Source organism: Patagioenas fasciata, chromosome 3 (assembly GCF_037038585.1).
Source record: "Patagioenas fasciata isolate bPatFas1 chromosome 3, bPatFas1.hap1, whole genome shotgun sequence".
NCBI classification, from domain to species: domain Eukaryota; kingdom Metazoa; phylum Chordata; class Aves; order Columbiformes; family Columbidae; genus Patagioenas; species Patagioenas fasciata.
The window spans coordinates 49,945,195-49,958,583 of NC_092522.1; the positions used below are offsets into that span (position 1 = coordinate 49,945,195).

At 44.6% G+C, this 13,389-nt stretch overlaps 2 protein-coding genes across 3 annotated transcripts in view; one reads left to right on the top strand and one right to left on the bottom strand.

The window, feature by feature from the left end:
- On the bottom strand, window positions 1-8,342 carry FSAF1 (40S small subunit processome assembly factor 1). The gene is made up of 7 exons (XM_071806337.1): window positions 8,200-8,342; window positions 6,612-6,901; window positions 4,025-4,081; window positions 2,869-2,964; window positions 2,062-2,148; window positions 988-1,037; window positions 1-319 (listed from the first exon to the last, which is right to left on the bottom strand). Exons 1-7 carry the CDS (start codon window positions 8,321-8,323, stop codon window positions 190-192), a joined length of 834 nt encoding a protein of 277 aa, XP_071662438.1. The 5' UTR covers window positions 8,324-8,342; the 3' UTR covers window positions 1-189.
- Window positions 7,180-13,389, top strand: part of GNPAT (glyceronephosphate O-acyltransferase) — a 22,755-nt gene continuing 16,545 nt past the window's right edge. The window contains exons 1-2 of one of the 2 annotated variants that reach the window (XM_065833782.2): window positions 7,180-7,434; window positions 10,947-11,138. In XM_065833782.2, the coding sequence (XP_065689854.2) occupies window positions 7,195-7,434; window positions 10,947-11,138 (432 nt within the window). In that variant the 5' untranslated portion in view covers window positions 7,180-7,194. The remainder of the gene's footprint in view (window positions 7,435-10,946; window positions 11,139-13,389) is intronic. The other variant, XM_065833783.2, reaches the window with a different exon arrangement.

Here is a 13,389-nt window from a genome sequence, read left to right on the forward strand (position 1 = left end):
TAACCTTCTTAATAAAAAGTCTTAGTTTTATTTATAAAATGGTAAATTCTCATATTCTCCCCAAGGGAGAACGGAAGATAAGAAATCCTGCAACAAAAAAATAAGGTAAAAGAGGCTCTGTAAGCCTGTTTTGGTGGCAATGTGAATTCTATCTTATGCATATTGTCCATTTCACTGTGTATCAAAAGTTCATTTGATAACTTTAGATGATTTAATTTTCTTTATGTCATGGCTTTGCAGAATCAAGGTCCCATCTCTGAATTTTCCAACTTGTCCTGCAGGCCAAATGCTAGGCACCAATTTCTTCCTTTTGGCCTTCCTGAAATAGAAAAAAAAAAAAATTAAGAGAAACACCATAAACTCACGAAAATACTCAATATGGTGAAAAAGTCACCTATTTATGCAATCAGTATTTGGTATTATAGAATATCAAATCATAGCGAGTAATGACCCCAGAACATTTGTTACCTGCAGAGTCATTCAAAATTGGCAGCGCATTACAGAATTAATTAATTTAAAACAAACCCCAAAGACTTTCAGATAGAGAACAAAGATAAAGAATACATTTCAGTGAACCTGCGACACTATAATTAAGAATGCCACTTCACCCTTCAAGCGTCTCTATATTGTAGCTTGTGTTTTGCAAAAAAAAAAAAAAAAAAAAAAGCATCTCAAGGCTCTGAGTGACATATCCCAGGTCCTCACACAGGGATTTCCATCCATCTCACCTCCAGCTGCAGTCTTAGACACGTTGGGGCAGAACTGACCCATTTTCAGTTAAGTTGTGCAACTAAAGTCTCTGAAACTGCTAAACACAGTACAAGGTCACCCTTTTGTGACCAACAGTTCTTCTGCAGTTGAAGAAGTTCCTCCTACTGTGACCTGCAATGTTTTTTGGTATAGGACTGTGCACAGTTATGTTGGGACAATATGCTGGGTACACTATGCAAAAGCAAGTTAACTTTAATGATGTTGAAAACAGCTCACCTCTCCTTCTGGTCTTTCTTCTTTTTCTTAAGAGAATCACCTTTGTGTTCCTGTTTTTAAAGATATGCATTTAAATGGAAAAGGAACAGAGCATCTTGGCTAAACCATCTGCACAGCAAACACAGGGTAGCATTTGCTCCACAGAGCAACACGCACATGGAGCAGGTTGGGAGAACTTCTAACAAGTCACGAGATGCAACATGTTAGGGAGACACTGCAGAGCCTGGTGCCCAGAGCCCTTCCTGTCACCTCATGGAACGTACAGCCCTCTTGTCACCAACACGCTGCCCCTGCCATGCAAGGAGGCACAAACCCAGCTACACAAGGAGACAGGCTTGTCTCTCGGGCACGTGACAGATCCTTGGGTCAACAGACAGACTTATGACCAGGCAGATGTGCCTGGTCTGCTGACTGAGTGCACCTGTCGAATGACAGGGTTTGCCCGTGTCTGGTCATGCACTGGCTGCGCTCTGAGCCACCTTACAGAGAAGGAGAAGCACGTCCCCTGGGACAGAGGGTGGCAGGGAACAGGCTGACAGTGCAATTTACCCGCCCTGCAACTTGCTCCCACCTACATGAGATGGTTCCACGGGGAAGCACGGAATGGGCTTGGAGCCAGGTGGGCTGTGCTAGAGGATGCATGCAACAGAAACCTCACCCTAGCTTTAAACAATGAGCAAGATCCCAGATGGAATCGTGCTGATATAAATCCAGCAGAAGATCCAGCCCTCTGTGGTCAGACAACATGCAACAAACTTTAATTGAACACTACTTTTTTTCCCTTAAGAGGCAAGGGAAAAAAAACAAACAAAACAAACCCTATTGATTCTGTGTCATCTGTCTATCAGCCTCAAAGCATGAGGCAGTGAAACCCACCACCACACAAACCTAAGTCTGTGCACTTCATACTGCACACAACCAGTTTTTACTGATGACATTAGTCCTACTGGAGCCAGGAACCCACTCCCTGGGGAGCAGCAGGTGTCAAGCTCGGGCATTCCTCCTGCATCATCTGTCAGGCTCTCAGGCTAGCTCTCACATGCTGCCTTTTTATATGGAAAATGTCACACAAACCTTTCCCTTATCTTCATCCTTCGCTTTTTTTTTCTCTTTCATTTTCTCTTGGTAAGTCTTGTAGTTCACGTGTTCCTTCTTGGGGGGCTGCAATAGAGATTGGGAGGGATACCACTGATGAAATTTTCAAATAGGTTCAAAAAAACATTCACAGACTTTCATGGAAAATATTTTTCAGGTGGTGGTGGAGAAACATTAGGAATGTTTAATTTATTTTGAGTGAGAGGAAGAGACTTATGGTATGTAAGGTAGACACACAGAAAACATACCAGACAGCAGAGAGGGATGTTTATGCTCTATATCAGTCCTACAAGGCTTCCACATACACAATGATCTAGAAAGAAAACCCATACCCCTCCCCACCTCCTAAAAAAATAAAAAACCTAGATTTTTTTTTTTCTTTTACATCACTGATGATAAATAAAAGTGGAAAGTTTTCTCCATCTTTAACTCACTGGGAAACTTAAGTTTTAATAAGCAAGACCCCCTCTCCAATTATTTAGTTTTGAATGGCCTGATTAAAAATTAGTAAATGTTGTCTTCTACCCCAAACAGTCATATTTCATCTAAACAACATCTCTGATAACACAAATACACTAATTTTCCAAACATATACAGAAAAAAAAGAGAAGATAGAACAGACATTGTAAAAGTAAGGATGAAGTTGGAGAAGGATCAGGGTGGGGGATCTTGTATTGTAAGAGAGTAATGCAATCCCCCCCCCCCCCCCCCGCCGCAGTGTTTTTTACCACCTTCCTGCACTATAAAATCAGGGTGACCACTCAGCACAAACCAAGTGACAATCACCTTGGCTCCCAGCATGATAGCACGCTCCTGTTCCCATATGCGTTGCTCCTGCTTCTTGTAGCCAGTGATTCCAAACTTGTGCACTTCCAAACGAGCCTAAAACATTACAGAAAATTTCAAGCATTTCATAATTTGTCCAACCTGTTGTAAAATAACACTTGACAGACCACAACATAGTGGTCATACTCCCAAAGAAACCCTGAGTATTACCCAAAATAAAATAAAACTGAGTTTGGAGCTATACTGCAGAACAGTTAACATCTAATCTCTGGATAGTGAGGACCATCATGGGGGCAGTTTTTTATTCTCATTTTATATAAAACAACACATGGAATGGATCTCCTCTATATAAAAATGAATCATGTTGTCCTGCACAAAGAAGAACAATGAAATGTGCTATCTGCAGTGCCCAACATTTACATGCCCGTTCCTTGGCTGCAGAGCACTTAACTGGGGAGAAACACAGATGGGCAGGTGGTGAAATGGCTTGACTACCTACATATGTATAGTTGGCACTATACAAGAATACCTTGGCAAAACCAGTAGTGAATTTATAATATTTTTAAAGGCTGTGGTTAAATCCTCACTGTTCTGTAGCATCTCCAGTGAGATATTTCACTGGATCGCAGCACATCCCTGAGAAGAGATCAGGCATATGAAACAACTTGCACAGATCTGTAAATGAATCAGTATTTAAGAAGGCCAGTGCTACTTATGCTTATATAAGAACAGATGACAACAAAAAGACAAATGCAAAAAACTCATCTGCTGTTTCAAAACCAGATCTCAGTATGCTTTTTTTCCCCTCCTACATGAGATCACAAATCCAAGATAAATACTATGTGTCTGAAAGAGCTATGCTATGCACTACAGGTACTCACATAGCTTTACACAGCTGATATACAGCTATGCTCCTCAAATTCTCATTAAAAGATCAGAAAAAGAAAGGTCACAGAGTGACCCTTCACACAGAGCAGCTGACAACAGCCAGTACGCTCATCCTTTGGCCAAAAATACCTATTAGAAAATGCTCACCTACAACAGATAACCTTTTCTAGAAGCACTTCTCACTGCTCCCACTGTAGCTTTCCCAAGCATATAAATACACACACCTGCACACTAAAATATTGAGATTCAATAGGTCCTGCTGACTTACTTTTTCAAAGTTAAATTCTTGTTTGTTTGCACTTTTCTCTTCATCCACTGTTTTGGTCTATAAACAAAACAAACCATTTTGAATTAATATAGCAAGTAATATCAGTTTAAATGCTGATTCTGATAGTTTTTTTGGAAAGTAAGAAAATGCAAAATGGATTGTAGGGAAGAGCATACAGCTTTACAGCAGTATCTTCCAGCTTTATTACCTGGATTCACTAACACACATGGTCTCAATGGCTTTTTTAATATGTAGATATGACAGGGTCTTACTGCAACAACCTTGCATAATTTGTAGGGTACCATTATAACACAGAGCCTTTAGCTTTGACATTTTTTTGGATCATCTGCTACATCTTGAAAAAAGTTTCGTAACTCAGAAAAATATTAATAGCTGCAATTAATTTTTATATCTTCAAGTATAATTAAATTTTATAGGAGAAAAATTGCCACATGTGAGCTATGCATCATCCATATTTCCATTTCCAAGTCAGTACCAAACTGCTAATGCAGGATAGGACATGAATTTTAAGTCATTTTGTTTGAGACAGAGATCTCAGTGGTAATAATGCACATATTGATACCTGGTGGCAACACACAGAACAACCTTAATTCGTATCTGCATGGACACGTATCAGTGCACATATCCAGCTTAATAATGCAAGCTCCAAAGGAAGCACTGTCAGCAAATGGCAGGCCCCACTTAAACGCTCTTAAAGCTGTTTAAAGAAACTGTTTGTTCAAAATGCGATCAGCGAAAAGTACATCTTTTCTATTCTGCAATTGATGGAGACCTTCCATCAGCAGTTCTCAGTTTGGAGGGGAACTCTCCAGGAGACACAGAGTGTATCCTAGGAAGAAAAACAAGCATAAAATCCCCAGGGAGAACTCCAAGTCTGCTTGCTACGGCAATGTCCCAAATGGGACGCTTCAGAGCAGTAACAAAACTCCCAGGATTGTTTTAGTTTGTGTCCATTTCCCACAATGGGGGAGTGGGTGCTGAAGCACCTCTCTGAGCAGATGCTCTGCCCGCTCCCAAGCACGGGCAGGGAAGCTGCAGTCTGCTCAAGAGTAGCATCCACTCATCTTTCCCCATCTGCTTTCCAGGGCACGATCCTTTCTGAGGAAGCAGGAGTCACACATATGCACTAAAGCTGAACCTAAATGCTTTTAACGCATTTCCTTTTCACTCTCCAGGACGTTAAGTCACAGGTTCAGGTCCCAGGGTTACATCAGGGCTCCCCTCTGGATCCACCAGAGCCAAATGCAAACTTGTCTCGACTCTGGAAAAGCTTCTATAAAACATCCTCCATTTCAACCACAAAAAAAGTCGGTTATTGTCAGAGCATTTACTAACAAGCCTAACACTGGTCTTTTCGGGCAGAAAAATTTAAGTTGTAAAAAGCATATGAAAATAAACATCTAAGGCAATTTTTCAGAGGAAAACATGCCAGAAAAAGCACACAAGTTTATGGATTCAGCCAACTGCTTGGTCAGTTTCTTGAACTTCCCAATTCCAACCCCAGATACCAGTAGGTGTGTACCAGACATGTGTTGGCCCATCAAAACTTATTTTAGAATTGGACTTCTGATATTATGGCCATAAACATGACTCAAAGAAAACAACCAAGAAGCTATAAAATCTATAGACCAATCAACCAGCAAGGGACCTTCTGCTCGGCAGGGAAGGCAGCTCAGCTTCCAGCCGAGCCTGCCCAGGCCTCTGTGTTGAAGCAACTCAGCTACAGTTTTTGATAGCAGGAAGGAATTTAGCATCAACAGACCAAACCACTGGACTGAAATCTAATGCCTTCCCCCATCAACCACCCAACACTGACCCTCCAAGATGCATGTTGCTTGTGAACAGCCAAATGTTGCCATGATGCCAGAGAAGCTTTGGCACCTCACATCCACACCTACTGCCAGGAACAGAGCAGCACACTGAAGGCTCAGACAAAATAGCCGAGGCTTTGCTTCTTGATTCATTCACTTCTTGCTGTCTTGGCCGGCCTATCTGCAGATCAGTTTATTTCATTGGGATACATCTATTTCAAATATATGATACTTATTAAGAGATCTTCTGAAATTAAAAATAAAAAAAGAAGTCTTTAAGGCCTGCCCCTGGCAGCAGCCCTGTCAGGAATCAGCAGGACTAGAGCTGAGCATGCGAGATCACCGAAGAATCCTGAATTTACGGGCAGCTGTATTAGCAAGAACGAAGAACCTGGGCCTGGGAGGGGGAGAATTACAGGACGTATCTCACGGTTTATGGTGGCAGACCAGGGACCCAGAAAGAAAACCCCAACAATGCAGAGGGGTTTGTTTGGTTTTAACTGTCACCAGAAAGGGGCATCCCAATCCAGTACCCACTCAACGTCAGGTCTCTGGCGTGGCTTTAAAATATGCCTGTGCTTTAAAGAGCCAATAAGATGTTCATCGCTATTGATGCCACGCCCAGGGAGCGCACCAAGCTACAGGAAGGTCCCTGCTGGGCGCCAGCAGCACCCACGCCTGAAGGAGAGCGCGAGACTTGGGCAGAGGGACCCCTCGCAGCCCTCCCACCGACCCAACCAGCGCCCGCCCCCTACCTGGGTACCGCCGGGGGGTGCTGTCGAGAGGCTGGACCGCCCCTTGTTCTTCCTCCCGCGAAACACCACGACCTCCACGGCCGGCGGCGCGGCCTGGGGCCGTGGAAGGGCAGCGGCGGAGCCCAGCTCAGCCCGCAGCTCCCCGAAGAAGTCGCGGGCTCCACGCCGCCCGCCCGCCGCCCCGCCGGCACTGCCCTCCGCCGGCTGCACTGCCTGGCTCTCCTCCTGCTCCGCCGCCCCTGTGCTCGCCTTGCTGTCCTTCACGGCGCGCCGAGCGCTGTGCTCCTCACCTGCGTGCCGGAACATATGTCCCGGGTCAGCTGTGCGCGACCGCCATCGCTCCGCTTCAGAGTGAACACACCCAGCGCCCTCCCCGCCCGGGGAAGCCCACGGTGCCGCCGGGCTCGGCTCGGCCTCACTCCGCCCCGCCGGCAGCCCGCGGCGCGGCCTTGCTCACCCACCCAGGTCGTAGAGGGCACCGAGCACCTCCTCTAGCCGGCGGCACGGCTCCCGCGACCCCATGGCTGCCGCGGGCCGGCGGCGGAAGGACGTTTGACCCCGAGCGGCTCCCGTCGCTCCCAAGATGGCGCCGCCCATCGCGCGGTCCCCCCGCCCTCCGCCGCGCCCGCTGCAGCGCGCTGGGCAGACAAGCCGGGGCCGTGCGGGGCGATGGGCGCCGCGGGAGGTGGCTGCGGGCGTGCGGCCACCGCGGCGGGGTAGGCCGGGCGAGCGCGGCGCGGGGCGGCGCGGCGGAGCTCGCAGGACCATGGCAGCGGCGGCAGCGGCGCCCGGGCGGGCGCGGCGAGGGGCGCCCATGTACTCGGTAGGCAGCGGCGGCGGGGGAGAGCGGAGCGGAGCGGAGCGCGGTGCCGCGGGGGAAAGGGGGCTTGCCCGCCTCGCTGCCCTTCACTCAGAAGCGGAGTGACGGCGCTTGGTGCAACGCCTTTTCTTCTCGGTTTGGGGGCTGCGCTCCGGAGGGGTTTCCGGGGCTTCAGTTGGGCGCGGTGCGTCGCGCACGACCGCCCCGGACCTGCACCCGGTCTGTGGGGCTCGGGTGGGGGCGCGGCCTCTCCCGGGTCCCAGCTGGGGTGGTCGCGGCCAAGCGGGAACGGGGCGACTCCCCTCATAAGTTCATCTTCCCCAACCGCTGCGGGCTCCCCACCCGCTTCTCCTACCCGGCTGCTTCCCCTGTACCTGCCGCGTCAGTCACGACAATCAGACCTCCCGGGTGACGCTTCTCCCCTCACACCTTCGAAAAGGAGGGAAGCGAACGGTACTTCTCTTCAGAGAGGTTTTTTTGTCCGACAGCCCGGCACCCGGGCCTGGCGGAGAGGCTGGCGGGGCGGCAGGTGTCTTGAGTGCGGGGCGCTTCCCTGGGCGGCCCCGGGCTGCCGTGCGGGACAGAAACCTGCCAGCGACCATGAATTCAGTGCGGGAAAATTGTCATCGAGATGGAGTGACTGAAGAGGGTTTCTCCGTGTTATGTGTTGGAAATTACTTCACTGACCTTGTTCTTTCCCTGTGGCTTCTATGCCAGCCTCTGACAAGGAGATTTGGTGTGGGGTGTTAAAGCCCCCTGTCTACTTACACTTGGAAGAGGAAGCTGGGGAGAGAGGGAAACAGCTTCTGTTTTTTGCAGAGATTCCCAAACTTCTCTTCTGTGTCTCCTTGGCTGTGCACTGGTGTTCCAAGAGTATCATGAGCACCCTCATTTTATTGCTTTCAGAGATTGTCTGGAAGCAGAGGAGTTCCAGGCTCCCCCTGTTTTGCTTTTGTACTTCACCAGTGTCAAAGTAACAGCTGAATTTTCTCATGTCAAGGTTACCAACAGCATGCTTTCTAAACGTGCTCTCCACCAATCAGAAGTTGAAGGTGGAACAACAGCTTGGCTGTAATGTGTAAAATCAATGTTATTCTTCTCTAGTGCTTGGTAAAGTGTGTGTATTGGCTCCCTCCATGCTACTGTAGAACAGGGCATGAAAATAACTATTGCCATGGAGAGAAATCAGTTGCACATCAAATCTGGTGAAGTCAGCTGAGCAGCGGTGGCAGAGAGGTGACTTTTCAGTTGGCTGTGGCCTTTGCAAGACTCTGCTGCCCAGAGAATGGCTGTAGCAGTGCAGTGACTGCTCACAGGGCAAATGACACCCAAGCTGGGTGCTGGGTTTCTTTGGGTTTTGTGTAGTCGCATGTTGCAGGATTTAAACTTTGGTCGTTGACGTAAATGTTGCTTAGATTTTCTGAGCAATGACTTGTCACGTACTGATCTAAGTAGGTGTATACTTAGAGCCAACTAATATATTCTGATGCTATTCTCAGGTATCTTTTTTGCTATTACAGAGCATAAGGGATTTTTTTTCTGTTTTATTTTTAATCAAGGCCGTTGATATAAGGTGTCAATGGCAACAGATGGCTAATGCAAACTATTTCCAGGCTTCTTAAAAGTTCTTAGCGTACTTGGCTCTTGCAAAACACCAACTAGTTGAAAGCTGTGGAACAAGAAAGACTGAAAACTGTAATGCTAAATCATACAGGAAAAACAAACAAACAAACAACTTAAAAATTTTGCAGTAATACGGGTCTGGGTTTAATACCTTGTATGGGGTTGTTTTAAAAGTCCCTGGAGAATTTGTTCTGCAGTTAATGTGGGACAATTCTCTAAACTGCAGTAGTGGAAGGAAAAGTTAGATGAGCTACCAAATACTACTGTAGTAGAAGGATGGTATGCAAATTTGACTATACCATGTGGGGAAAAGAATATGAGAGGGTCAAACAGTAGGATTTGTGTTCTCTGATAAAATGAAATTGGCTCTTGATACAGTTGAGGCTTTGAAGGATATTTTGTGGTTCTTAAGTGAAGACATTCTTGATTTGAGGGTTTTGTTTGTTTGTTTTGTCAAATTATATTGTCTCGATGAATGGACAGGATCTAAATGTTTGCTCTCTACTTCCTTTAAATGTCAACTGCTTTGATAGCATTGCTGATGTGGCTGTGGTCAGCTGGCAGTGAAACATGACTCCCTCTCCCAAGGTTGAAAACCCAGCTGCCACTGCTGCGCATTTTGCTTATCTGTTGCTGGTGCTCTCTTGCCTGTTTGCTGGCCCAGCTCTCCTTTCAGTGTTAGAAAAGGTCACTATAAGAGCCCATGAAACAACGTGGTTTATCCTTCATTATCAGACTGGTTCTGCACAGGTTGTATTTAGGGAGAGGCAGCAGAATGAATGACAGGGATGCCTGTGCTACCTTTCAAGTGGTGCTGCAGAGGAAAACATAACCATTTCTATTTTTAGCATCTTCTTCTAATAAATATGCTTGATCATAATCAATACTTTTATATCTGTGTTTTGCAGAGACTTGCTCCAGTTGCCTTGCTTGTCTAGTGGCTATGTCTGCTGTTTTGAAGTTTAGAGAAATACAGGTTTAGTTTTGGAGGAGCTGAGGGGTCATTCATACTAACCATGGTATTATAGGAGATGATAGGAGACATCCCTCTCCAGCACAAGAGATGCCCACTGAGTCAAGAGGAAGAATTTTGTCACTGCTATTTCTGCAGCAGGACAGATCCACAACTAGTTCTTGATGTGCTGTTTGTTTTCCTGCTTAGCAGTGGTGTTGGTTACTCAAAGTCTGTGCCCTCTTTTTACCTGTGCGTGCACCATATTGCATTTTGATCTTCCTATGGCTGATAATGTTTTAATTTGTTTGTTTGTTCCTGTCTGGCTGTGTTTATGTGCTTTCTGTCCAAGTTCGGTGAAAGCACAAATCACCAAGGTCCCAGATGCAATAGAAAGTAATAGGGATTTTTTTTTTTTTTTGTTGTGTTGATGACTGTGTCTTGTAATGTCAGTCATGGCATTGTCTTCATGCAGCCGTGAAAGTTGAAATCGAAGGTGTTTTAGTTAATACCTGTTTAATCACGGAGATGCTGGAGGTAAGGCACTTCAGCTTTCAAAGCCCAGGTGTTCTCTCAGCTTCTTCCTGTTGAGCAGAATTAAGTAACATATGGCATAGGGCGATTTGGGGATGTTTGCAGTTGGAAAGGTGTTTTGCGTGGCTTGTTTTCTTGTTGTTGTTTTTTGTTTTAATTTTTTGTTTGGGTTTTTTGTTGCGTGTGTTTGTTTGTTTTGTTTTCTTTTTAGTTTCTTTCTGCAGCATTGTTCCAGTCAGGTCATATTTGTTCATGCACTCAGAGTGTGGAATGCAGACACTGTAGAAAGCTAAAAACAAACCCCAAACATTGCAGAAGTATTGCATGCGATTATTTTGGTACTGTAGCCAAGCAGACCACTGAATGGCTTCAGACAGTGTCTCATTCTTTATTTGTATGTTCCCAGCAGAAAGAGCTCACGTCAAAGAAAAGAGATGAGTTTGAAGATATCCTGGAGGAAAGGCGATTGTCCAGCGACTTGAGATACGCAATGAAATGTTATACTCCTGTGATCTACAAGGGACTTTCACCTTGCAAACCAAATGCTATTAAAAGTGCTGTTCTCCATTCAGAGCAGGTTCAATATGTTATCAAGCAGGTGAGCCTGGACACTGAGCTGTAAGATGAGGTGGACTGAACACAGTCAGGCTTTGTGTGGCAGCAGGGAAAAAAAGGTGATTGCTGACCTTGTCAAACACGATAGCTGTAGTTTGAAAGATGATCGATCTAATAAATCAGTAACTTGAGAGCTGTACTCTTGTGGCAGGAAAAACAAATACTGATTTACCATGGAGTTGCCACTAAAGCTGTTAGCTCATTCATGAAATGGTATTTTGATTTTGCATATACAACACTTCACCATCTAACTTGTCCAATGTACTTGACTTTTTTTTTCTCCTCCTCCAGTGTCCTCACCACAGAGCAGCATTGTGAAAGGCATAAGCACTCTCCTTCTTAGTAGATGTTTTTGTAGTTTGAGCATGCCTTGTAGGAATTTTACCGGGTAGTGATGTATTTATGGATGCTACTTTCCCTAAAATAATAGTTAAATTTCACAGAGAATTCTTTGAATTAGAAACACTGTCTAAGCTGTAACCATATTTTTTGTTTTAAGATGAAGGGCAGCTCCTACTTTGTAATGAATAAAATATTTCATAGTCAAACTGGCTCATATTTTACATTGTGTTGAAGTGGCTGAAATAAGAGTGTGTGTTAGTTAGGATAGTAACTATTTTCAGTATTCATGAAAAGTAACTCCAGGCCAGTAGAAGTATCTAAGATGTTTTGGTTAGTCCTGAGTGAGTGGCTACCGTAAAATGTTTCTATTTTTTTTTTTAATGGCCAATGTTACCTATGATATATCAAAACCTGTTATGATGTGACAAACTAAACCATGTCCTACAAAGTAGTCCTGTTGCTATCATGAATTGCTAAGTAGTATGTAATCCAAAAAAATGTATCTTTCAACTTTAGAAACACTAAAGCATTTACTGAAAGAAAATACGGAGTATTTGACGGAAATAGGTTTGTGTGGTGTTTTCTCCTGAAGTTCTGCTTTTTTGATGGAAAATTATTTTGATGGGTATTGTCATGGCTGGTGTTAAGTGGTTGCAGGGGGTTAACAGAACTGCAGTTGCAGCCAAGTTCTCAGCTCTGACCTAGAGATTACTGAAAGTGTCTGAGACTACCTTGGGCAATATGCCCAACCATCTGCGATTAGTGTGCCTCCTACCTGCACAGAGTTTACTTAGCTTTATGCAGGCATACTAGAATTTGTTCTTGTGACAAGTTGTTGAGGTTAGTAGTGTTCAGCATGTGAAATTAAGTCCATTTGTTTGTTTTATCTTGCTATATGTGGTAGGTCTGGTTTTCTGATTCCTGATGTTGGGGAGTAAGTGCTTAGCTCTGTAGGAGGCATGCACTTAATTCACACAAGATCAGCTGTGTGGTAAGCCTTTTACTGGTGAACGAGAACAGTATCTCTTTCCCTAGTGAATAATGATAATAATTTTTTGGCTTCCTAAGAGAGATCAGGTTTTTTTTTTTTTTCAGGCTCAAATGGAAGCAGTTTTTGACTTCTCTAAGTGGTTAAAAGAATCAGTTCTAGCTACATGTAGAAATAGGCAGGATGAAGGATAATGCCTTTATTAAAACAAGATGGAACCAGTAGATGTGACAGTAAGGTGGTATGTGGAGGTAGACTGGAGGAGATGTTTTTTCTTATATCTCATAAAATAGAAATAATAGTAAGTGGTACTGGCCTCTAACAGAGTTGTGCTTTTTCTTCTGCTGTTCCTGCTCTTTACTCCTTCATGTTCAGTAAAAGGCATGTTCCTCATTCCATAACAGTAAAAGACTAACTTTTCAATTAAATGTTTCTAGATTCAAAGTATCGAATAGGAGGGACGACCGTTATTTAAGTCTGGTTTTAGAAGCTTTGAAAGGGAATGAGCATAGCAACAGAAGGTCATTGATATGCAGAGTCTGTAGGAACAGTGTTTTGTATGCATTTCAGCTAGCCATTGCCAAAGTAATACATTACAAAGAAATTCAAGTGTGATAGGGCTGAGGTTCTTCAGCCAAGTCTTAAAATTTAACCCAAATACACTTCAAAAATTTACATTGTGAATATTTCTGCAAACACAGGTTGCATTTTACTAGTCAAAAAAAATTGCACACAGCTTTCTTTAGACCAATAATATAAGAGATGTTCCTAGAACTTGAATCTCCCCTGAAGATATAACAGGTTAAAACATTCACGATGTGTTTTGGGGGAGTGGGAAATTGTTGCACGCCTCTTCCCCTGCCGTTGACATCTAAGCTCATTCTTGATTTTGAACAGCTGTAAC